We start from the raw sequence: 25322 nt of genomic DNA, 5'->3' as shown, positions 1-25322 counted from the left end.
TTCCAGATGTTGGCTGCTGAATCCTGAACCTGAAGACTGGCAGGTTACAGTCATTAAGGTGTGAATAAAGCCAAGCGCTCTCCTCTTGGGTAAGTGAAATGATGAATCACTCCAGTCACTGAATGCTTCCTGCAGTACACCTGAGAGCAGAGCTATAGTATCGGACTGAGCTGCACGCATGAACATCTGCTCAAACCTTGTTCCTGGAAAAAAATACAGTAAAGAAACCGTTCGAAGATGAAGCAAAAAGTACACACACTGAAGCTGCACAAAAGTCGACATACAGTTAAAGCTATCACAACTATTGGTCGAGGGATAGGAGTGTGATGTACGCATGAGCTGCAATTAACAATTCTCACTCTGGTCATAAATCTATCTCACTCTGCTGGATACATGTTGTAGTGACACCAATACATTACCATTATTATTATATATTGGGGGAAGAAGTGTCAATGTCAGCCGACCCATGTTTGAGTCTGTATAACACTGCTGTCTGTATATTTCACAGGTGTTTTCAATAATGCATCTAATTAGGAACATCATTTGTCATCAAAGTGTGAAAACCAAAACAGTTCATTTGAGTTCATGTCACTATGATTTACCCTCCACCATCCCACACACCAAACTAACCAACATCCCATCGACATTCAAACGGGCCTTTCAGCAGGTAGGGACAATTTTACCCAGAGTGCTCCTCTTTACGAGCATGGTGGTCTTTGGTGGAATAGTTTTCTTTTTCATGCCTCCTGCCAAAAACAACAGTCCTTGGACTGTTTAAGTAAATACATGCAAACACACACATAAACAGACATACACAGCTAAGGACAAAACCCACAAAAGGTACATGATTTACTCTGCACCCACTGCTCTCGGTTGGTCCAAATCCACAACCTTGGAATCTGGAATATCCTAATCTCAATATCTGCCTTATTAACTAACACCGGCACTTGCCAAGAGCTTTGGAAAAACATCTTGTTTGCCAAACCAACACCTATGAAAATATTGCAAATTCCTTAACTAATGCCTATAAATATGCATGGAGATAAGCAGAGGTACAACTTTAAAAGTCTGAATGCTGCTAAAGAGGCATTGAATAATTATGTGCTTATCTAAATCAAATTTATCTTAAATGATAAATCTAAATTAATGCAAGCTGAAGTTTGTTTTAGCAGCTTGGTGTGTGTGTGTGTGTGTGTGTGTGTGTGTGTGTGTGTCTGTCAAATTGGAAAGGAAATAGGAAATGGTGAGCAGGGCGGTCCCTCTCTCACGGGCGAAGGATAAACAGCTGCCATGTAAATTCTGGGTAAATGATGTCCCAAACAGAGCAGAACAGGTACAGAAAACACCTCCAGAGGGCTAAAGCACACAGAACATGGTAAAAAACCCATATTTACACCCTGACAAGCGCAGGTTGAAAAGGACTATTTGATCGAGTCAATTTCCATATATACCAATCCCATTTCTTTCTGTCAGTCTCTGAGGGAAGCAGACAGCAAGCTGTAAACCAATGACTTTATGCTTTTTTTTCTGAATACAAGCATTCTCTTCCATTTTCACCAAAGTGTTTTGGGGAATTGGAACACAATGAGACAATAAAGCTGTCTAGACAAGCCGTAAAAAGATGTGTACAATTGTGTGGCCAACTGATTTGACCATTAGACATCTGCCTTTGTTTGCAGCAACATATAAAAATGTTTTTTCCATATTTCTCAGGTAGTTAAATTTACATTTTTTTCCTAACCACGCCAACACCCAACTTCAATGGGAAAAAGACATTCACTTGTTTAGCATTTATTTTGGGGCTCAGTCTGGGCAAGAAAAATCAAATCAACTGACATGAAAGCAGAGGTCATAAATCTATCTTTTCTCTTGTCGTGAAGCAATCTTTTCTTATCATCTTTTGTTATGGCAGCAAACAAACTGGCCTGCTTTCGTCCCCGCCTGTCACGCAAGATTGGATTTTGATGAGACCGATACTCGAGTTGTGTACTCTGCACTCTCTCCTTTCCACTACTTCACTCCCCTCCCCTTCCCTTTTCTCTCCATCTGAACAAAAAGAAAGAATTAGCTGGAACTACTGTCCTCTCGCTGTGGTGTCGTAGGCACAGTCTGGGTCTACAAAATTGATTTTTACTGTCCTGTGCAGTAGAAACTTCCAACAGCTTTGGTGATGGCTGATGAAAATATTTCCTTAGTTTCCAAACTTTTTAGCTGGAGTGGACTTGGGGGATTTTGGCTGCGGACATGAGGAGGAGTGGGACTATTTTACCACAGCTGTGGTTTCATGTGCATTCATCGGGTTTTAAACAAACATATGAGCAAATTACATGGGCAAATGAAGAAGACGGTATGTTTTTGCAATGGTGACTAATCCTGTTGCCGTTTCAATGCTGTGCCTTGCTTCCATTATGCCTTTTCAACATAGCAGAACTGTCTGACTCACCCACAGCCACCGACTGCATTCACTGTCAGCCCAGTGAAGAGACAATCAGCTGGATCTAGATCAGAACATCTCTGAGGTACATGGAAAAATATGGTGTGAATCGCATTAAATCACAGTCTTAATGGCAATCCACACAAGATTTATGTCTCAATTTTCGCTGCATTTCTCTGTTTTCACACACAATAATGAACAAGCTCTCAGTTAGCTGCTCTCTAGAGCAGCCATCAGGATCATTCACAATAAAGAACAACTGGCATCTGTGGAAGTGCTTAGCTGCTGGAGCCACTTCAACAATAGGTTCAAAGGCTTCTTTGTTTATGTTTTCGTAACAATAATGTCATTGTGAAAGGACCACTGGGACAATATTCTTAGTCAAAAAAGGCTGAACCATCAGATGAGGTGTAACTTAGTTAATTAAGCCAACGAGCACATCAGTTGACAGTTTGCTAAACCTGAAAAATGACTGTCTCATATATTCTCAGCATTTAAAGAGTTTGGAGGGTGCTTTTCCAAAACCAAAATACAAGAATACAATACAGTGGAATTAAAGTGGATTTCTCTGCTCGTCCATAAGCTGAAGGTCTATCCTACTCTTCATCCTCACCAAGCAAACTCAACAATTATTCCACATCCCTAGACATTTGCTCTTTTAAAAGTGAAACATATTATTTGAAAATGAGAAAAATTAAGCAAATCAATAATTCCCAAAAAAGTTATGTTGTTACAAAATAACAGCTGACTTTTGGCCCGGCACATGTAGTTTTAGCCTCAGTCTTTTCGGGGTCCAGTTTAAAAACAAGTCAGTTGGAGAGTTTAGTTTTCAACCACTTTGAGCTAAAGTTAGTTGGTTATCAAGCTGAAATCTGCAAGCAACAGTCATGATTTGAGCCGGTAAAAGGGATGGTCACTGGTCAATGAGAAGCCTGCTTTCATCTACCTCTGTTTGAAATCAGGGAACCATTTTAAAAAGTACATTTCCATTCTAGTGCTGCGTGCCATGCCAGAACGAATAGCTTGGGTTACAGGTGTAACGGTAACTGAAGGGGCTTAGCAAAGGGCCACTTAGGCTTGTTTTTCTACCACACAAAGTTAGTTTGAATGTGACGGTCCGTAACTGCTAGTGGGATGTTTACTAGCCATCCAACTCTATTGTCCATGACAGACAGAAAGCCTATCACTTTTCCAACAAAGTGGATTTCCACTAAACTGTAAAACTTTGTTTGACGAACTGCAACCAAGCTCTCTAAAAAGTATTGGAAAATCCATTTGGAAAGCGAGAGATGAAAACACACAGTGAGAAAACTATTAAAGACCCATTAGAGTGGAGTTTTTAGACAAGGGAAAAAAGAAATCTGAAAATAGATGCTGCGTCGCTGCCCAGCGCTGGCAGAGGAGAGTGAACAGTTTTCCACATTAATCAAAAGCGAGTCTGTTGCACTCACAGCATGCTGCAGGCAATTAGAGAGATACTTTATGTGACCATTACCACTATTAAACCCATCCACCCTCAACAGCAGTCCAAACACAACACACAGAACACACTTGTAGGCTACCTTGTGAGCTTACTAAAACAAGCACTATTATTAGAGTTGACAGCCACGTGGGGAGATTTAATAAATTAATTCCTGCAACAACAAAAACTCATGAGCAGTTAGAAACATGTCCATTTAGTTTAGCCTTTTATGGCCAAATTATGCAAAAGCACAGAAGCAAGCAGGCAATGTTAACACCAGAAGTATTTTTAGGAATGTAACAATATATTGCGAAACAGTTAAATCGCTATATGTTCATCAGTATCAAGTATCAAGGCGCAAAATGGCAACTGCAGGTGATGACTTTAAAATTGCACCATCTTGTTTAAAATCTGAGTGTGACTGCTTTTTGGCTTGCCTGAGGTAGAAAATGAGAGAGAAGATAACAGAGAAGACGTCAAGACGTGGCAAGAGATATGAGGCAGGGTTATATTTTCAGTTTCACTTTAAGAAAGAAAAATAATTATGCGTTGTTTTGCATAGTTTACAACCCCGCCTCAGAGAGAGGAACAGGGATTCTTTTTTTTTTGATAAAGAAAATATAAGAGAAAATATATTTTGTAGATTTTTTTTCCCCTGAGAACTAAAGGAATGTTTTTCAGTCATAATCAGTCTTTAACCTGTTTCGGTTTTTTTTGTTTTTTAAGTGAGAAAATCATATTTTGAATCCAGTATTGTGAATTGTAAGGCTGGGCCAAAGTTAGGATACAGCTCTATGTGAAACGTGATAAGGCATTCCAAAAAAGTAGAACACAACCCAGACCCATGACAGGACAGGACAAAGAGCACATTTCTCAAGTCACACAGGAAGGACAAAACAAGCTGAAATCTTAGGACATGAACACATTGCCCCACAGATGTCAGAAACTGTGACAAAGCTGTCATCATGGCAGAGGTGGAGACTAGTGACAGCATTAAATTCCTTTGTCAATAAACACACACACACACACACACACACACACACACACACACACACTGGGTGTGAGAAATAGAGACCACACAAAATAACAAACAACAGGGTCTGAGGAGAGATTACCTTCTTTAAGCAGTCTTCACTCAGACATTGCTACCACATCACAGAACTCACCGTGATCCCAAAGTCAACATTTACACAAAGAATTACCTGGCAGCAGGGTTCAGCCTGAGCTGGGGAGGCAACAAGTAAAATACTATATGAAGAAGCAAAATGCTGATGCACAAGAGGCCGCTGTGCTGTTGTTTTTTAAAAACACTCAAACACAATCATAATATCAACAACCTTTGGGAAGGGTCTCAGTGGGCACTCACAGTGATACTGACAGATAGGAAAATAAAAACCGCATGTGCACTGCTGCCTGCGGGCATTTTGGATATCACACCGGAGCTTATGTTGTAAAACTTTTATGAATGAGCCATAAATTCCAGTTTTCCCAGCAGCAGGAATTCAAAAATGAGGACACACACACAGAAAAGCTGTGAGTAGTGTGCTTCCCTTACCTCCGGTGCTTTGAGCTGCTCCTGTGGATCTCCCTCTGCACATGTTGCTTTCTCTGACATCTGGCTCTGCATGTCAGTGGTTGTTCTCGAATCGCTCTAATTCAGCCAACAAACAAACAAACAAACACAGAGGTGCCTGAACTTTATCTTTGTCATGTTTTGCTCAATATGCCAGTCTTGGTCTCATAGTGGCATCATAAGTCATACTTTCCCAGCCGCTGCACCCCTTGCACACAACGAATAATAAATCATTCCTCTCACCTTATAGTACCCAATGACCTGTTCTGCAATGCTGTTGATGTGCAGCATGTACTGGTGCAGTCTGCGCTGGTACTTCAGAGCAGCGAGCTGGGCCTCGTTCTGCAGAGTTGACACCTGGGCTAACAGGGACTGCTCCCTCCTGTTCCACCTGAGCCTCGCCATCCGGGCTTCATGCTCCAAAGTTGCGCTCCTTCCTTCGAGCTCGTCGGTGACCGCGCGCAGTGCGTCCACGCAGCAGTGTTCCCCTTTGCCGATGTCCGCACCGGACAGCAAGAGCCCGCATCCCTTCTGACAAACACCTTCACCACCACGGTGACCTGTCCCGGGCTTTGTTTGCAGCTCCATCCCGCCTGAGTTTAAAACTTGGCAGATTGGGTCCTTTTCTCCGCAAGGACTTGGGCAGTCAGCGCACATAGTTTGCACAGGCAACTTTCCTGCGCAGTGCAATGAGTTAGGACAAAGTTATTTTACAAGTCTGAACACATTAAAGTAGGAGCGCACTTTGAGTTTGACCGGTCTGCGTAGCTCAGGCGGTGCTGAGGGGGCTGCGCCACTTCCCGCACGACATGAGATGTTCTGTGGAATGAAATCTGTCTGAGCAGAAAACTTCACTCTGCTGACTCACTTCTGCTCTGCCTGATCAGAGTCATTGTATGCCTCCTGCTGTTCACATGAACGACATGCTGTATTAGACTTTCAGGTGTGAGGCCATATTCACATAATGTGGAGTTTTAGTGCAGTTTAATTTGCTTTTGTGCAGTTTGATTTGATTCTGTACAGCATATTTGCTGGGAAGTTGATGTGTGTTATAAATCATCACCAGCAGAGGTCGCTCATTCCTTCACTGACATTCAAAAGCCATTCACTTGGCAACGGATCCCTTAAATTGACATGGGAATGGCTCAATTAAAGGGTTTTAACAGTCCACATCATGGTTGGCATGATCACGTTTTATTGAGCCACCTCTGAACACTATTAAATGAATTTAGTCTTCCTCTGGTGCAGGTTTTGCAGATATGATATGTCAGTGAAACATGTATGTCTCAAGGGGGTTGTGGTCCTCCAGCGGCTATAAACCCGGGCTTGTAACACAATATCTGCATGGAGACCTTCACTTATTAAGCCTTCCTGCATGAGTCCAGGCCAGTCTTACCGTCTGACACAGCATGACATATTGCAGGCATCTCAGAGAGGGCGTCGCGTTTCAGGTCTCCCAGCGAAACAGTCTGGTTCTAGTCTGCTGTGCACCACTTTAAAGTATGTTTTGCGTTGTCTGAGCTGTCAAAGAACAGGTGTAGATTTACAAAGACAATAGCACAATCTGTCCTGGGACAGCACACCTGTCTGCAACTACACATGCATAAGAAGGTCAGAATGATGTGTTTCTCCCCTTGTCAATCACTGTAAATGAAATAGTAGCTCTTGTGTTACTTTATAATGTGATATCAAATGAAATCTTTTTAAACCGGCTGTCAGAAAATAGCTATATGTCCTGAACCAAATTAGTTTACAGCTTGTTGGTTGTGATGTGGAGGAGCAGTCAGACTCAACCAAGCATCAGTCTGGGTTAGCAGTGATCGTGAGTGTGTTTTGTGTGTTACACAGCCACCTGGGACCAGACCTATCACACAGGCCATATGCTTGGACTGATAAGCCACTGAAAAAGAAATTATCTCCGTCTTTTCTTCTCTCTGTGAGCTGATTTCCATTAACCATTGAGACCCCTTGATTGAAACGGAGATGAACCTTAAGCTCAGAAAGAATCTAAAATCTGATTCATTTGGTCCGTCCTAATCCATGAAGAGAAGTGATATTGATCTACTTTTTCATCTGCTGGATCCCTGATAGGAGACAAAACCGCAACAGCTGTTTGTCCCTGAAAAACTAGACATAGACAAAGTTGCCCTTATCTGTAATGGAGGACAGATTGAAATGCTATCTAAGATATAGTTGGTACTGGTAAAGAATAGCTTTCTCCTGGAGAAAGGGATTAAAAATAAATTGAGTACTTGTTGCAAATGCTTAGTTGATCATGGAAGGTACTCATGAATCTTAAATGACACTCTAGTTTCTCTTACAGTATTTGGTATGTGAGAGCTGAAACACTGGTATGAATATTTGACACATAACCAGCCTAAAGTTACAGTTTTGTGTATAATGCTTTAATCCCATGGCAGCAATGACTTCAGACACAAGTGATCAAGTGGGTATGTTCCTTGTCTTTTGGAGAATTCTTTATTTAAATCCATCTCAGGAGTGTCAGCGCTTTGGCACATCTAAGAGCAGAGCAAAAAGCACTTGAGACCGCCAGTTGTCCGACCCCAGTGGAGATTCTGTCTGAATTTGAGAGCATTTCTTACAGCTTTTGACACATTTGCTTTGTGTGTATGTGTGTAATGTGAAACTGCGGACATGCCGAACTGGAAATATTCTGCTGGTATCTGCATTGATTTGATTTTCATGGATGGACTGAAAACTACTTAAGACTGGCAATACACCAGACTCAATTCATAATTCATTGACAAGTGAACTCAGTGAACAGACTGACTTACTGTGGACTAAAACTTTTAACTGGTGTATGTTCGCATCATTTTCAGTTGTTAATCTACGGTGCAGTATAATAAATGGGGCACATTTACACAATCCTCATTTAGTGCAATTATTATGATAAATTAATATGATGTTGTCATATGATTGAAATTTCCAGACTAGCTGCTAAATTGACCCTGTGCTGAGACTTTTTTCTCAACAGTTGTTTTCCAAAGTCAATAAAGAACTTTGAACCTCAACGTTTTTGCACTGACAAAATTTAAGAGTTTAACATCTACAATTCCATGACAACTGGCCAAACTCAATTTGCTGATGAAAATCAGGTGTTATGATCAAAAGCTCTAGAACAGATGATAGATGAGTATGATTGTTTTCCATGATTGATATTGTTTTACAGAGATTTATCATAGCAAAGGTAAAACTTGGGCTAAAATGTATTGGTATATTTATCATATTTATATTATTTTGTCCAACTTTTTAAGTTATTCTTGTACATTAATGCAATAAAATGACTGTAAATGTATGATGTGCTTAACCAAATCAGTGGTGGAAACCAAGTACGTTATATAAGTACATATTTAGGGTTGGGTAAAATACAATATTTTACCCAACCCTGGATCCAGTTACTGATGCGAGTGATGTAGGACGTTGAACAAGTAAAGTCAAAAGTAGATGCTGTTAAAAAGGGTATCGACGTTGATTTTTCATCTCACAATTTGAATCTTCACATATTTGTACTGCGATATATATTCTCACATTCCTACGGTAAACTCACGTTGTTTAGCACTCCTCCCCGAGACTCACATGTCAGAAAAGTCACTGCAACACAACAGAGAAAACGCCAGAGCACTTTAATAGTTAACTACACTTTTATTGTTCCTTGTCCAGCCAGTGAGAGGTTCCAGTTTCATCCCTCACAAGTGCCGTTCAAGTCCAGCGAAGCGCTGAACATCAGCAAGCATGCCGCCACTGCCAACAGTGATGCTATCAAATCCCAACCATCATGTGCTTGAGACTGCAGGACCTTTTCTGAACTTAAATGAGTGAGATTCCTTTAGTCAGTTTAAGATTTTCTCTCTAAAAATCCCCCCCCTCATGAGATGACTGGCTTAATGAAGCTTAGCAGCTAATGCTTGTATTAGGCTTACATCTACACTGTCTCTGACGTAAAGGGATGTCACTCAGGAATGGAATGTATTTTTTTATGAAGCTGAGAGGTTGAGAAGTTGCTATGACGTCGATTTGTTGCAAAGTATGAGCCACCTTGTCTCATGCATGTTAAAATGTAGCGCCACTTCTTCCTCCAAAATGTCAAAGTTCAAGGCATTCATGCATTTGGCAACTCTTTTTATGATTTGTCGCATGAAGGAAAACTGGGAAAAGCACTTTGTGGTGGATGTTGATAATAGTCACAATGTAGAAGCATGGCCAGCATCAGTCATACAAGAAATGAATCGGAGGAATTTAAAACGCAGCCTTTGTTCCCCCATTCGAAGGAAATAAACTTTTTAACTCCCCAGCTAGAGGTGGGTCATAATGACATACAAATATAATAATCATAAACAAAAATGACAACAGTTGATAATGTTTATATATCTCTGATCACATGTTAATAAAAAGACCCCCAAAAAATCAGTGGACACGTCATGAGCTTTGGACTGGCTCTTACCGCTGACATGGATGGCTTTGCTTATGATTCTGTTTATACCAGATAATGAAAAATGAAATATACTAGATCACTGTCATAGGAGCTAGGCAAGTTGTCTTATTAGAAATGATAAAGTAGCCACAGATGAATCAGACATTGCACAATTATTGGAGGGCATGAGCATCACACAAAGCCATAAACGAGAGAGATGAAATGAAAATGTTTACACTAAATAAAATGCCAACATTCTTTACAAAGCACCAGTGGGTACCACTGAGGTCCTAATGATACAGTCAAAACAAAAGTTTTTTTTTTTTAGTTTAGGTTTAGTTCACAAACATGGAGCAGTTTTCTGTCTCAATACTGAGCAAGATGTTGCGTCAAAGCCAGGATCACTACACAGTTGTACAGATATAACCAGAGGTGGCAAGCAATCAAAATAACCACTTAACGGTCACACATTGTTTGCTGCAGTTTTGCATTTGAAACTGCATGTCTGATATGTTGTTCATTTCACTTCTTGTTCATATGGTTTGCTTTACATTCAACTCAACTCTTCACACTTTTGAACCATTTTAAACATTTGCTCCATGTAACAATGTCAACATGCATACATTTTTTTTCAAAGTTGTATTCTATTCATATAGCTTATGTTATGATTTGGAAATGAGCATTGATTGCAGGTCAAAATTAGTTATTTCAAATAACATCCACGGTATATTAGATTAAAAAAACACATCAATTATTGGATATATTATTTCTGCATGACATAAACTGCTTTTCCCTCTATGATGTTTGTTAATAAAATCAAATATGATGAGAAGATGAGATTTGCTTTGACTGTATCTCTGTAACAAAAGGTGTGCTTCATTTTAAAAAGAAAGTAGAAGAAAATGCCACTGAACAGCAAGTAAAGAAAGACATAAAGACATTTTTATAAACTCATACACTTATCCTTCACAACTTATTGTTTACCTTATACTATGGAATGCACTGTAGGATAGATTTTCCAAAATCACAAATCAAATGAAGCCTACATTTCCAAACAACAGCATCTTTATGTATGTAAGAAAGGTCGGCTTCATGATGTAAAAATACTAACAGCCAACCTATGCAAAGTTTAATGTTTGCACTTTCAGTCACGATCCATTTTGAAACAAGTTATTGTGAAAGATAAGTGCAGTCATTTATATAAGGCATATTTAAAAAGTTGACAGAACTCCTTTGACACTCCTCCAAAGAGGCTTTTTGTGGATAAATAAGGGATGTCTTGTCCATTTCCAATTTTGTTTTCCATTTCTGTGTCTATTTCCACAAATATATTCCAGAGGGTAAGAGTTGGAATATGACGTCCCGGGTTATAGGGTGGAACCATTTGTTTATAGAGTCCCAAAGTCCTTATAGGCTCCTTCACAGGAAGTGAAGACAAAGATGGCTACATTCAGAGGTTCAGGCAGAGGACAGCCACCAGGAGCAGTGTGACTATGCTGAGGGACTGGGCATCCACGACACCTCCACCTGAGAGACACAAAGAGATGAAGGTGTGTCAGTCAAATTTGCTGCTGATTTGAGGAAAAGAAATACATGTCCCTTGAGTGTCCCGTTCTCGTCAATCAAACTAAAGACCATATTTGGTGTGTGAAGTGTGATATTATACCACATCTGTGTGGAGATCACCTTAAATACCCCCTCCATTTGTCAGTGCTTTGCATTTGAAATCCTGCACAGCTTAAATTCCCTGGCCTGTGAAATCAAGCTGTCAGGTGGGTCTGGACAGCACGATAAGGGATGAGGGAAAACCACAGGAGGGGTTTCCTCTACTCATCAAGATCAATTACAGAGGCTTAAGGCCTCCTCTATCCAGTCAGCCTTCCTGTCAGTCCATCAGCTAGTGAGGGGATCAAGTCAGGGGGCTATCAAGGCTTTAGTCACGGACTGTAAAGTTTCCCATCTTAGCCCTCCGATCTAAGGTATGAAACCTGAAGTGACAGCTCTTTGCCGGCCCATGGGAACCCTCTAGCTGTGACAAATGATAACCTACCGCCAACTTTGAACCCGGTATAGTCTCAACAGCAAATGGCAGGCCAGGAACGAACAGTCACAGTGTGTCACTTCAGCACTATGGATTTAAAATGTGATAAGATAACTTTTTTATTTTTGTTCCTATGGTGTGAAACTAAACCTGGGTGAATATAATAGTAATTTTTGAAAAAGAGTCATTAAATTCAATTTCAGAAGATATCATTGAAAGGAAAGGAAGAATCATTTTTCTAAAATAGTACCTTTGTCATAAAGTGTCAGCAGCTTTTCTGCTTCCCACTTTTCATTTTTTAACACTATTAGAACGAGGACACATGTTTACTTAAAAAAAGGAACTTAAACACAAACAACCTAAATCTTACCTTAATCAACTGATGCATCATAAAACCCTAAGACAAGTTATTAAAAGATAATTAAATCTGACTGTCTTTAAATTGTGAGTTAATAAGTAAGGTTTTTTAATTCTACTAACATAATTTAATTATGGAATACTTATATTCTTATTATATTCTGTCATGGTCATTATTTTGATTGGTAGGCAACCTTCAAGAAAGTGGTTCTTGTCTAATATGACCCTGTCAGAGAGCAGACGTCGAAAGGCAAAAAGTGAAGATAGGAACGAATTAGAGTGGCATGCTTTTGTTGAGACTGTCTTGGTCCTGAAGTATTTTGGTTTAGTTTCTGACTGTGTCTATTTGTTCATTTAAGTGAACTGAAACCAACGTCAAGTGGAGCGACCACTGACCCTGCATCCTTCCTTGTTGCTGACAATCAAGGCATTCAATGTATGTTGTGGCCTGTTAGTAGCTGGTACAGCTGGAAGGCTCAGTGATAACCTAGACCTGACAAAAGAAAATCATCAGTACTACTTGTGCCATAACTGTTTCCTGCTTTAAAATATTTTTTCATATATTGCTCCTTAGCCTACTATGATAGTTTTTGATAGAATAGTCATCAACAGGAGAGAGTTTAAAATCCAAAGCTTTATTGATATGGCAAGAAAAAAGGATCATAAATGTTATCTTCTTAATCTTATCCTGCATTATTGTGAATGAAAGGGAAGGTGAAGGTGAATGAAGTAAATGGTTGAATCCGTCTGTTACCTGTGACTTGAATTTGTGCGACAGCCCCGTCTCCCCCCTCTGAGTGTGCACGGACCTCCACCACATAGATCCCATCTGCATGCAGGGGAAGGTCTATGAACTGTTTACTGGTTGTATACAGAGTGCCTGAGGATTGGCCCTGCTGCCTGTACAGCACCTAGGTAAACACACATATATAGTATAAGAAATGTAAGGTTAAGAGATTATAATCTGTATAAAAGTAAAAAATGTAGAACTGTACTCACTTTATAACCATTTATCGAGGACTCGTTGGCTAGTGGTTGCACATGTTCCCAGGCAATATTTATTGTGTTGCCCTTTAATTTCTTTCCAGTTATTAAGGGGGCTTTACTTGGAGCTGGTAAAAGACACAAAAACGATAATGAATAACATAATAATTGACATAACACATATCTTGTGAATAGCAACTACACATGGCTCTGAGATTGTTTTCTGTGCAGGTCTCTGCTCTTCAGTACTAAAGTTAAAACACAACATACGGGGTTTCTTGGTGTGGATCTGGAGGTGCTGGCTGGCTGGCCCGTATCCTGCAGAGTTGTAACCCCGAACCTCAATAAGGTAGTTGGAGTCAGCCCTCAAACCCTCCAGCTTGGTGTGGTTCTCCCTCCCGGATACCGTCAACCTCTGTGCCCCCCCTTCAGAGTCTTCATGATTCCTCCAGTACTTCACCTGGGACACACAGGAACAGATCCCAGGTTCCAAAACCGGCTTGATGCATAAACTACAAAGCACCTATACCTATACCTTATACCTAATAACTGATTATAGTATGAGGAAAGGGAAATGTCATAAAAAGCTAAGTAAAATTAAGATAAATACAAAGCTAACATATAGAAATGTGTTAATTTATAAAAGTTCTGCTATATGATGCAAGCCGTGGTACATTTTACACAGTTAGTTTAGTTATTTTTACCAGCATGTAAAAGTTTCTACTGACCTGGTACCCATCTATATTGCTCTGTGAGAGAGGCAGCCATGACACGATGACATCTGTGGCAGAGAGAGCTCTAGCCACTACCCCTTTAGGAGCTTCAGATGGAGCTGTGGAGAAAGAAAGAGTACAGTTTGGTAAATGTTCATCTAAAAAATAATATTTTTAGTTGGATTCCAACCTATGCATCACATGATAATGGATCCATCACCCATAAATCATCTAGTGCTTCCTCATCTGTGAGTGTTGACGGATGCAATTTTTCTCTCAGTGGTGCTTAAACATCCCCTCCAGACATGTATTAAGACATATATACAAATAATCTGCTTGGAAAACTTGAAAAAAAAAAAAACAACACAACAAAAAAAAAAAAACACATTAAAATCCCTAAAAATCCATCAACTACTTCTAACTCATTAAAATTTACAGACTCTATGAGTATGCAAATTTTCATTTCCTGCTGTCTCCTTCTTCACTATCAAGCCCATTCTCAGTGTATGTGCACTGGCAGCTTCAAGTTGTAAAAGCTGCATACTGGACCAGGACTGACTTCTAAACTACTTGTGATGTCACAAATCCTGCTCATACAGTACTTACAGCCACTTACAATCAAAGAGCACAGAGAAACTTTCCACTTTCAGCAGATGAATGTGAAAACATCCTTTAAGTGTCAAACTCTGCACATAACATTCAACTGTAGGAACAAAAAGAAAAACATATTTCTGAGCGGGCAGGGGCATTATTCCAGTAATGTGAATTAATCACTGTAAGGAACAAGTAAAGTGACAGTAGTCTCTCTTGGCCCACATTGCTTTACTGGGCCATCGGACACTTTTCCATGAATTATGGTCAAGTTCTACACTGGGTGTAGGCTGTGCCTGCCAAGAAACTGTCCTTGAATGTTAAACTGTCATGCTGGGCCTTGAACCAACAACTCATCACATACTGTCCGTGTGTTGCACCCAGAAACAATACTGCACAAACAGCGTGCACACAAATACAAATGGCCACACCCGTGGAGGAAGAGCGCTTTGCAGGCTTAGCTATAAAATCATAGACACTCAAACGGCAAACGGTTCCTAAATTGGGTTACCATGGCAACAAGGCATCTCTGTAACCCGTCATGTCTGGGTTTGCCGGTGGTTATCTTGACTGTCTGTCAGTGCAAGTTAATAACTAGGCTAAATGCTTTGCATCCTTGGGCGAATTATCAGCTTTCTGGTTCATGCTACATAGATCATGATAATCCCCCCGCAAGGGAAGAGAGAGAGAGGGGAAGATAGGTTCACTTTCAAGGGGTATTAAAATTCCTCACAACTATACATTAGAACTCCTATTAAATGGATCCTACTCCATTGAAAACCCTGGTAGAGATAAGTAGCTGACAATGACAGATTGAAAGTGCTGTCACATTGAAGAATTCCTCATACTGAGAACACAGGACCAGATTGATCAGTGACATCATTTTGAGATCACTTTGGCACATTTTCCCCTTTTTAACACTTCAGTGTTGAGAGTTGAATCTCTTCAGTGCTTACCATCCTGTGCTGAATAAATGGCAGCTGTTAGGCTGAAGGGTCCCTCTCCTTGCCTGTTGAACGCTTTTACTTTCACGTTGAACTTTGTCGATGGAGGGAGGGAGGCGTCTTTGTGGACATAGCGCTTGGCCTCGGGGTCAGCTACTGTCACCAGACTCCAATGCTTTTCATCTTCCGGTTTAAAGGCCACAATGTAGCCAAAATTAGGCCCGTAGTAGTACTGTGGCTGTACAGGCTGATGACAGAAACATGAAACAAATAAGTTAATGTGGCAAAAGCTTTATCCAACACACTATGCAAGTCATGCACCGTCCACTTATTCTTGCGCTTTATACTAGGATTAACAGCAAGACTCAAAAAGGGCCAATTACAGTAATCAGATGATGGTCACATATTGTTCAAAACAATGACGGCATTCTGTGAGTGATGTACGAAGAGTTGTGACACTTTGTTGGCTTGTCTTTCTCGATCTGTCCTCATGCCTAATTTCCTCTGTTGGCCCTATTCACACCATATGTCCAGTAAGACCTGCTTGCATTAGGCACGGCTAACCTCTAAAAACATTGCCTTATCTTCCAGCTGCTCAGGAATTAAATGACCATAGCTCAGCCAAGCAAAAGGTAATTTATCCATGAGAGCTAATTTATCAATGGCTGCAGCAGGGAAATGGCCTGAATAATGATTCAGTTTTGTCGTTGACTTTTGTTGATTTTAGCGTTTGGTATAAAAGTATGAGATTATTAGCAATGCTTGCTCTTCAGTTCCTTTATATGTTCTCTGACATATATTTGATCTGTTGATGTACTACATTGTTATCTTCCAAAGCAACCGGAGACTTATCATTGGCTTCCTTTGAATGTCTATAAATAGTTTTTTCATAAACATGCATTCTGCATTAAGGGGTCTTTCTGTGCACTATTTTTTAATTAATTTGATTAATTTGTTTTCATGCACCTATTTTTATTTGTATTGTCAAAATGATTGTCCTTAAAATCAAATAGTCAATCTCTATTGAATTTAAAGCTACCCAGCTATCCATTCTCTTTTTTAGATGTCTCCCTGCGAGCAAGTATCTCACTGGACTGTGTGTTTTCTCTCAGTTTCAGTTTTATCAAAATCATGTCTTTTTATTTCTTATTATGTTCTGATGTTGTGTATGACCCTTATCGCCCCCATGCCCATTGGAAAGTCCAGACCTACCGTCCACGTGATGGTCAGTTCTCTGCTAGTCCCTCCACCACCGCCGACGTCCGAGGGCGCAACCACAGGAACTACAATGAGACAGCAACAGCAAAACTCTGAGCCCACATGCTGAAAATCTACACAAACAACTCTAACCCACACAGGCTGTATAACCTATCCCTGGCAGCTGTACTGAAACATCCTTCCTCTGAAAATACAATATCTATGTCTTCTCCTTTGCCAAAAGCAACACCTTAATGCCAGTGTGGGAACTTTGCCACTGAAGGAGACAGAGAGGCAAACGTTTTCTTGTTTTGCCTTGAGTCTAGTAGCTCACTCTCAAATGATGATTATTTTTTTAAGAGAGGTTACAGAAGGCCTGTGATTTCCATTTTATAATTGAATTTCAGTGTACAGTTTCAGCAAAGTGCTCATTTGTAGAGGTTTTTGTGGTGAGTTTGGCAGCATGTTTCTGCTGTAGGAAGTACAACTTGATGGGATTTTTGCTGACGCATTTCTACAGCGATACTTAACAAAGTAAACAGTGCTATAATAGAATGATGAAGAATAAATATCAGAACGGAAAGCTGGACTGTGGGGACCAAATTTCCATGACCTTTCAAGTCTTCATACCATAAATCTCATGTTACTGAATGTTAGTCAGGACATGATCTTACTTGCTTCCAGGGTTCTGTCTTTATGTGACGGGCTGCTTGGCTCTCCTGTCCCCAAAGTGTTGGTGGCAATCACTCTGAACTCATACTCTGTCCAGGGAAACAAATCCACCACTGTAGCCATCTCTTCATTCCCCTCTACATCTGCAGGGGCTAGAGAAAAATGCACAGATTTCATTTTACAATGCATAAAGTTAAGGCCATAGCACAGAGCTAAAATATTAAACAGAGCTGGTTGTGCTGTCCCTCAGTTTAACAAAAATATCCTTAAAACAACAAAGAAGTTCCATTTTTGGAATCCATTCCTGTATTTTAAGTCCTTGAGACATGACTTAATTATATTGTAGCCATCTTTAAGAGACATTAACCACCATGTAGACCTACAGTATCACTATGTGGCAGGACCCAATTTGTTATAACTCCAGACCCAGCTCAGCATTAAGGTAGGAGTGTTTATTTGACCAACTAGTGTGCTGGAGTTCTCACATGTAGTGGCATTCTTCCAGACATCCTTTGAGAAGGAGTCCCTGTACTGGATGGTATATTTGGAGATGGGGCTGTGGTTGTCTGCTCCACGGCTCCACTGCAGTGTTACACTCTTGTGGGTTTTGTTCACCACTCGCACCCCACCTGGGGCACCGGGGGGACCTGGGGTAAATAGAAGAATAAGAGACAATTTAATGTAAGTGTTGTTTGATGGGTGATGAATACAAATGTGGCTGAGCAGTTGTGTTGAGATGGTGACACTGCCCCTTAGTCTCAAGTTCACAAGTTTAGAGAAAGACAGTATAATGTCATTGAAAGAGCTTTTATCTTTATTCAAGCTCATGGGGAATCCTTGGCAAAAGTCCTGAGCCCTTCAACAACTTTATTCTCCAACACCCCTCTCCAAAAGGCCACTGTTTGATGCATATGAAACACAGCACATCAAAGCCCTTACATTTCCTCTCTTTAGTCTCTTCTTTAAAAGACATCCGCAAAGACTGATGGATAAACGCATTAGAGCTTAGAGCCCACTGACATATATGAACTAAAGCTCAAGCAAAATCTTTTGAATCCAATGTTTCTCTTGGTCCTCCTGCTCCTCTTGCTTCTTCTTTTGGAACACAAAAATGGCCTAATAGAAAATCCAGACTGTGTCAGAGTTAGCCTCCCAACCCACAGCCTCAGAAATCCGCCAGGATTTACTTTTTCCAAGTCATGAATATGAGCCGAGACAAGTAAGGCGATTAGACAGGCAAAGCTGGACAGCCCTTAAGATTCCCCTCTCCTCTAGGAGTCAGGAGAAAAAGCAAAGTAGTGACATTTTTTATTTTTTTTACAATTCATTGTAAAGGATGAAATATTGTGCAGATTTTCCATGTCTATACAACACTGTGTCATATGAATGCTTAGCACAATGTGTTTAAACAGATAGGCTTCAGTGTTTTTCACTAACTGACGTACTGTATCCCAAGAACCAGATTCGATAAAGAATGAAAAGTCAGCCACATTTCAACACTGTTCCAGGCAAGACTGTAACGTAACGCTACAATAACACACACACACCCGTCATATGAAAACAGCTCCTCTCTCTATCTCAAATCCGTACTAATAACAGACTACAGGTGCAGAGCTGTGTTTTTAGGTCAGACAATCTCCTGAAGTAGATCTGCTTCCTCATCTGCCGTGATAAATGGCTGTCTTTCATCTCTCCCTCGCTGCGCCCCGGACTGCTGGCATTTGGCACTCCATTAGGAGCGGCCCAGGGCCTGTGTTTTGGTTCCACTCTGGGAAACGTCACAGTCAGCCGCTGTGCGTTCACCTGGCCATCTGTCAACACCTGCTCAGAAAGCAGCAGCGGTGGCAGCACACCCAGGGCACAACAGGGATCACTGGCAACCAGATCACTGCTAGAGTTCTTGGGTTCCTATCTGAAGAGACTCTTTGTCCACCAACACTGGGCCTGTTTCAAGACTTGAGGGGAGGGCTGTAAGGCAAGCTCTCACTCATCAGGAAGTGGAGGGTGAAAACAAAGCCTGATGAATCATCCAGGAGGTGAAATACAGTAAATGACAGACAGAGCACTGTGGATGTTTGGCAGGGTTTATTTTGTGCGTGTTGATATCTGCATGTGGCTGGAAGAACAAGTAGTAAAATCAGCAGCACTCCGTATCAAAATATTTTGGTGAAAGATAGAAATCTATGATGTTCTACACGGTTTAGTCATCAAATACCCATCACATGGCACTACACAACTAATACACATAAACATACTAGTTGCTGTGTTTCCAACAGCTCTCACTGCTCTATAAAGAGTACTTTCAATTAAAATTTATTTGTATAGCGCCTATTCATAACAAAAGTTACCTCAGGACACTTTTTTTAAAAAGAGCACATCTAGACTGTACTCCTTATAAAATGATTTTCAGAGACCAAACAGTTCACACTGTGAGCAAGCAATTGGCGACATTGACAAGGAAAAACTTCCTTTAAGAGGCAGAAACGTAGAGCAAATCCCGGCTTATTTAGTTGTACTGAAGACAAGTGGGAGACACTCAATACACTTCTACTACTGTTTCTAATAATGCAACCACAGCAACCGCAACCGTTATTAAGACTCCCAGAAAATGAAAAACTTTCCTGCAAAAACTAAGTGGCTTGTTGTTCAGTTGCAAGTTGCTTTGCCTTACTGGACAAAGGAGATTTTTTTTTGGAAACATATTACCTAATTTTTCTCTTCGGTATGTAGTTAGTGCTCCCTGTGTGTGTCCCCTGCATGAGGACACAAAGCCTTTCCTTCCATAGCTTTTTCCAGCAGTTTCTCTCTCACTTTCTTTTGCATGCGAGTCTCTGGGTTGACAGATTATGTGGCAAAAAAGGCAACGGTCTGGTTGCTCTGGAGAGCTTTTCTTGTCTCAAAACACGCGCTGGAGAATATATAATACTTGTGCTATCTCTCTCTGTTTCTCTTTTTTCATGCACACAAATGCACTCACTTTTAATGAGTAATTTAGGAATATGAGCCTAAAAATAAATAAATAATTTAAGTCTTGTGTTAAGTTTAATAGGCTCTGAAGAATTAATCACCCTAAAAAACTCTGAATCTTACATATTTCTCTACAACATTAAATATTCATAAATGAGCAACCATCAAAGTTTAAAAAAACAAAAGACTTTACCACTCAAAAAGTCAGCTAATGTGTCAGGACTGTGTAGGAGCATACTTCTCCTAGCTAAATGAGAAAATGTGTTTTCAGAGCCTTTTATATCATCCACATATCCGTATGTAGAACCTTTTATATACATGACTGTATGCATATGTGTACTGTATCTGCACCACTCATGACTCACCCCTGACAACCAGGTGGGCAGAGGCGGTAACATTGTCAATGGGGGTCTGTGCGGTGCAGGTGTAGCGTCCAGCATGTTTCAGCTGGGCGTTCTTGATCAGTAGCTCGCCGTTTGAACTTCCGTTCTGCACGAAAAACACAACAGACAACAGCGGAGGAGGAGGCATCAAATTTTCATACATCATGAGGTAAAGTTTTCCACTGTGTGCAAAATTATCATTAGATGTTTTCTCTCTCAACCTGAAACTCAATTTAAAAAATGGAAAAGGAGATACTATTTCAGATTACTTAAGTAATTGGTAAAGACCAGAGGGACTGAGATATCCAGCCTGAGTATTGAATTACGGGACCTAGACATGGGCTTCAGCTAAAGGGGTACCACATCTTTTCCTACGAAGAAATGTCAAGCTGCACACATTGTTTGTTTTAGTCAGCACTCTCACTGTAGAAAGGTAAAACCACCCCAAAAATTGACTTAAAAAATACATGACTGCATTGAACTCGCTGTTTGAGAGTCAAACTGGCTTTGTTAATACCACACAAACAGTATTAAGTGGAACTGGACCTCATTTTTACAAGGGGAAAATCCTCCTTGTGTACAAAAATGGGGGAATCATCAATCAAAATCATAATATGGTGTTTTCCTAGCGGGCAAAGAAACAAATGAGAAATGCTAACCACGAACTTATGGTTAAAGCTGCACTATAGAGAGAGAGTAGGTCACGTCAGCAATAATGGATGATAGCTGAAATTGCTATTTAACTGATATACAATGCACCATTCCACTCAGGGAAGGAATGTGAAATGGCTTTTAGAGTCATACTCATTTAAAGCAAGCTGTACTTTTCCATTTCAGGTATTCCAATAAAAATACTAAAGACATCAACCCGACCTCAAATACGATTTGACGTGGGTGAACTTCAGGCTGGAGCTAAATGTATGCTGTTGTGGCAAACTTGGGGCTATGAAGCTAAACTTCAATTATTTATGGAGATTTCTCTTTAAAATAATCAATATGATGTCTCACCAGGGAACGTTCATAATGCTGACTGTCCTTGTGTAGGTCAATGACCCGGCCATCCAGGGACCATATGAAGGTGATGTCCAGAGAGGTGTCATGTGATGCGGCGCACTGCATCCAGGCATTCTCGCCCACTTTAACATCAGAATTGGACGGTGCCAGGGTGATCTTTGTGGAGTCTGGGGAAAAACACAGGAGGATGAGAAGATCAGCGATTATAGGAAAGAGGCCCGTCCAGCCACTCACTTCACTTAGGTTATCAGACATTTGATTTAATAGATCAATAAAAATACAAGTAAATGACTTCAATGAAAAAGAGAGTCAGAGAGACAGACATAGCAGACAGCTCTATAATACAGTATATGGTGTGAGTATGAAATAGCTAGAATTGTTCAATAGGCATAAATGTCCAGAAGAGGGCAGAAAAGAGCTGTACATCCAGCACCACTGGAGCTCAACGTGAGACTGCATGTCCAGAGAAATGAAATGACAAGAAAGAAAATTCATATATCAATATTATTATTTGCTATTCAATCAAACTATCCCAACAAGTTCATAACTCAATTCCTCTCGTCATTTTTCTATGAACAGAGCGAGAACTAAGCCCTTGTCTCATCACATCTGATCTAAAGCAGTCCCCTCTCACCCCTGTCCTTGGGGAGTGACTGAACATCCACCAGTAGGCTGTATACTGTCACTCTGCTCAGAGGGCCATCATTCAACAACACCAGACATTTGGAGGTCGGGACTGTTTGGTGGGACCAAGAGTGACAGGAATGATTGCCAGCCAAGGCTGACATCAGTCAAAGAAAACATCCACTGTCCTGGAAAGATTACATAAAAGAGGTGTAAACATAGTTATAAGTTAAGGTCATTAGCTGGAACTTGCCTGTAACCAACAAAGAGCCCGTGCTGTTGGCTTTGCCCCGGTCATTCTCTGCGAAGCAGGTGTATCTGCCTTCATCTGCTCGCGTCACGTTGAGGATCTCCAGGCTCCCGTCTTCCCAGATGAACACCCTGAGGAGAAACCAGAATGAAATCTTCAAACACTGGCGAGAAAGAGCTGTATGATGTAAAATATTCAGCAGAATGTGAAGGTCAAAAGTCCAGCGTGTGTTATTCCGTGGTTATGTGGATGATGAAAAATGATGAGGGTCCTCTGAATGTTTGCAAGTTCCCTAATGGAAATGGTTTTCCAAGAGAGATAAAAAGTATGTGAACTTGAAACTACTCACCAAGACGTAATATTAAATTGTGCTAAAGGCAAGGCAACAATGTTTGATTCATTTTTCTCTGCATATTTCATATTCATGCATGACAAATAGCATCGTGCCAGCTGCCCCGTCACTACTCCACACCCTCTCTCACGCAGACAGCCACCATAGAGAGTATTAGGAGGCATATGCTGCATAGTAATTTGGCCGGTGCTCCTCCTCTATGTGAGTCCCACTGTGATGTATGGGGGTGTGTAAGTTGGGGGAAAGGGTTGGGGGTCTTAGAGCTCACAGATTAGGCTTGTTTTGTCAGTTAGGAGCACAAGGAAGGGGTTTACACATCCTGTCTGTCCACACTGATGAGCTTAATGTCAACCACTGACAGACAGCAAATCAGTGCACGGCAATCACTGACAAACAACAAGACTAATCACTTTTCTGGCATATATAGTAGATTTAGAGATCTGGAGCTTATTTAGAGCCCCAAAAATCTGTGTGTGTGTCTTGCTGCTCTTGAGGGGATCGACTAAAGATCCCTTTTAAAGTAGCGAAATTCTCAGATACTTGTCCTTGTGTTAATATGACCCAGATGTGTCTCGAAGTCAAAGAAAAAGGTTGAGTAATAATTTTCATTAAATAGAAAAAAGAAAACCTCTGTCAGGATAAACCAGCCTCTCTGAATTAATAAATATCCATGCAATATTACAGATCAGAGGATGAAAGGAGTGTGCCATCTTATTAACAGACCTGTTGGGTCACTGGGACCTTTAAATATACATATTTGTTCATTTTGTGTGATTTAGCTGAACTTTTATGACTTCATCATGTCACTTCCTGTTACCGTGACCTGATACCCCCGATGGCGTGGTGACCAGCCGTAACAAAACGCAAGGTCACCCGTTTCTCTTTCTCTTCTGTCTTCGATCGCTTACTCGCACTCAAGAGAGCCCAGGCTCCTCCTTCGACCTTGGTGCAGCCAGACTCACCAACAAAAGGTCATGGAAGGATTACGGCAAAGTGCAAGAGCCTGCTTTTTCATAAGATTCCCGGTTAGCAAACCACTAACAAGAATAAATGAGCTGAAGATAGCATCCGCAGCTACAGCCTGGCAGTTAAAGTTTAGATGTTTTGTGTATTTTACTGTTTGATTGAATCAATCAATTATTGACTGTAATTCTCTACTTTAAAGGTTGTGCCCAGAGGAACTTCAATATCAATTAAAGTTTATTTATTATTATAAAGTAATTTAAACTGTTCCTTATCCTCAACAAATGGTACCGCAGTATGAGGCATTGTACCAACAACTGCTCACCTGGTAGAGTTGGAAATCAGCTCGGTGTCTTTGCTCCAGGAGAAGGTAGGCTTTGGAGCCGCTTTGGGTCGGCATTCAATCACCACCCGGCCGTTTTTAGCTGCCAGAACTCTCTTCACTGGGTAGTGTTCAAACGTGGGCGCACAGGCTGAGGAGGGACAGTATGGATTATTCATAACAAATGTAGTAGAAAATGCATTAACTGCAGGCATGCATACAATAATGCAACAACAATGCATGTAATAATACATATTGTGCATACTACTTTGAATAGTCTCAATTTATGATTTTCTCAGGCATGTAAAAGTTGTTTTTCTTAATAAATGATGACATTGCACTGCATATGTCCTAATAAGCTCCAATTCGTCAGCTTGAAAAGTGACATTTAAATCTCTGATGCAACCATTTGTGCTGTGAATGTAGCCAAAGTGTGACTCACCAAACACACGCAGCTCTGCATTGGCGTATATGATTCCATGGCGATTCTCTGCTATGCATTGGTACATCCCTGAATCATCAAACGTCAAGCTGCTGAACCTCATCTCTTTCCTGTCCAACTGTGGAAGATAACAGGAGCAGGAAGTTAAAATATCATCACTTTACCATTTTCATATGGTCTGAATTACTAACCAAAGGATTCAAATTCAAATTATATAAAAGGTTCTACAAACTGCTGACGTTGATATCTACAGAGGTACAGATCAAGATTGGATAATTTGAAAGAGGATTTCATTAAGGCTTAATGATGTAGCCAACCACATATATCAAACAGCCTTCCCCCGCTCTGCTGTCACTACCTGCTTCTCTCCTGGGTATTTTCCAGGCTTGATGACAGTTGTTTCTATGGAGGGTTACACAACCCATGCTGACACATGCTCAATACCAACAGGTACTTTTTCCTGACGTGAAGTGTACCCCCAGTGCCAGCTTCCTGTCACTGCTGTGCTACTGTAACAACCCTGGGCTGCACACTGAACAGGTTCTAAGAGACCTCACAGAGCTGTCAATGAGGCTGTGAGCATTTTACAGCAATTGCTAAATATT

At 40.7% G+C, this 25322-nt stretch overlaps 2 protein-coding genes across 3 annotated transcripts in view; both read right to left on the bottom strand.

Annotated features, from left to right (window-relative positions):
• LOC127353416 (PDZ domain-containing RING finger protein 4-like) overlaps positions 1-6255 on the bottom strand; it is a 111607-nt gene extending 105352 nt beyond the window's left edge. Inside the window, exons 1-2 of the mRNA XM_051382625.1 lie at positions 5713-6255; positions 5452-5547 (exon numbers count right to left, since the gene is read on the bottom strand). Coding sequence (XP_051238585.1) covers positions 5452-5547; positions 5713-6126 — 510 coding nt within the window. The 5' untranslated portion in view covers positions 6127-6255. The remainder of the gene's footprint in view (positions 1-5451; positions 5548-5712) is intronic.
• Positions 6256-9112: 2857 nt separating this feature from the next.
• LOC127353215 (contactin-1a) overlaps positions 9113-25322 on the bottom strand; it is a 63636-nt gene continuing 47426 nt past the window's right edge. For both annotated transcript variants that reach the window (XM_051382290.1, XM_051382291.1), the window contains exons 11-24: positions 24718-24835; positions 24279-24426; positions 22642-22769; positions 21759-21931; positions 20733-20856; positions 17886-18047; positions 17403-17552; positions 16744-16814; positions 15544-15778; positions 14012-14115; positions 13554-13743; positions 13299-13411; positions 13054-13210; positions 9113-11428 (exon numbers count right to left, since the gene is read on the bottom strand). In XM_051382290.1, coding sequence (XP_051238250.1) covers positions 11352-11428; positions 13054-13210; positions 13299-13411; positions 13554-13743; positions 14012-14115; positions 15544-15778; positions 16744-16814; positions 17403-17552; positions 17886-18047; positions 20733-20856; positions 21759-21931; positions 22642-22769; positions 24279-24426; positions 24718-24835 — 1950 coding nt within the window. In that variant the 3' untranslated portion in view covers positions 9113-11351. The remainder of the gene's footprint in view (positions 11429-13053; positions 13211-13298; positions 13412-13553; positions 13744-14011; positions 14116-15543; positions 15779-16743; positions 16815-17402; positions 17553-17885; positions 18048-20732; positions 20857-21758; positions 21932-22641; positions 22770-24278; positions 24427-24717; positions 24836-25322) is intronic.

The sequence above is a fragment of the Dicentrarchus labrax genome, unplaced genomic scaffold (assembly GCF_905237075.1).
Source record: "Dicentrarchus labrax unplaced genomic scaffold, dlabrax2021, whole genome shotgun sequence".
NCBI lineage: Eukaryota > Metazoa > Chordata > Actinopteri > Moronidae > Dicentrarchus > Dicentrarchus labrax.
Note: the sequence above shows the minus strand (reverse complement) of the source record. Positions and strands in the feature narration are given on the sequence as shown.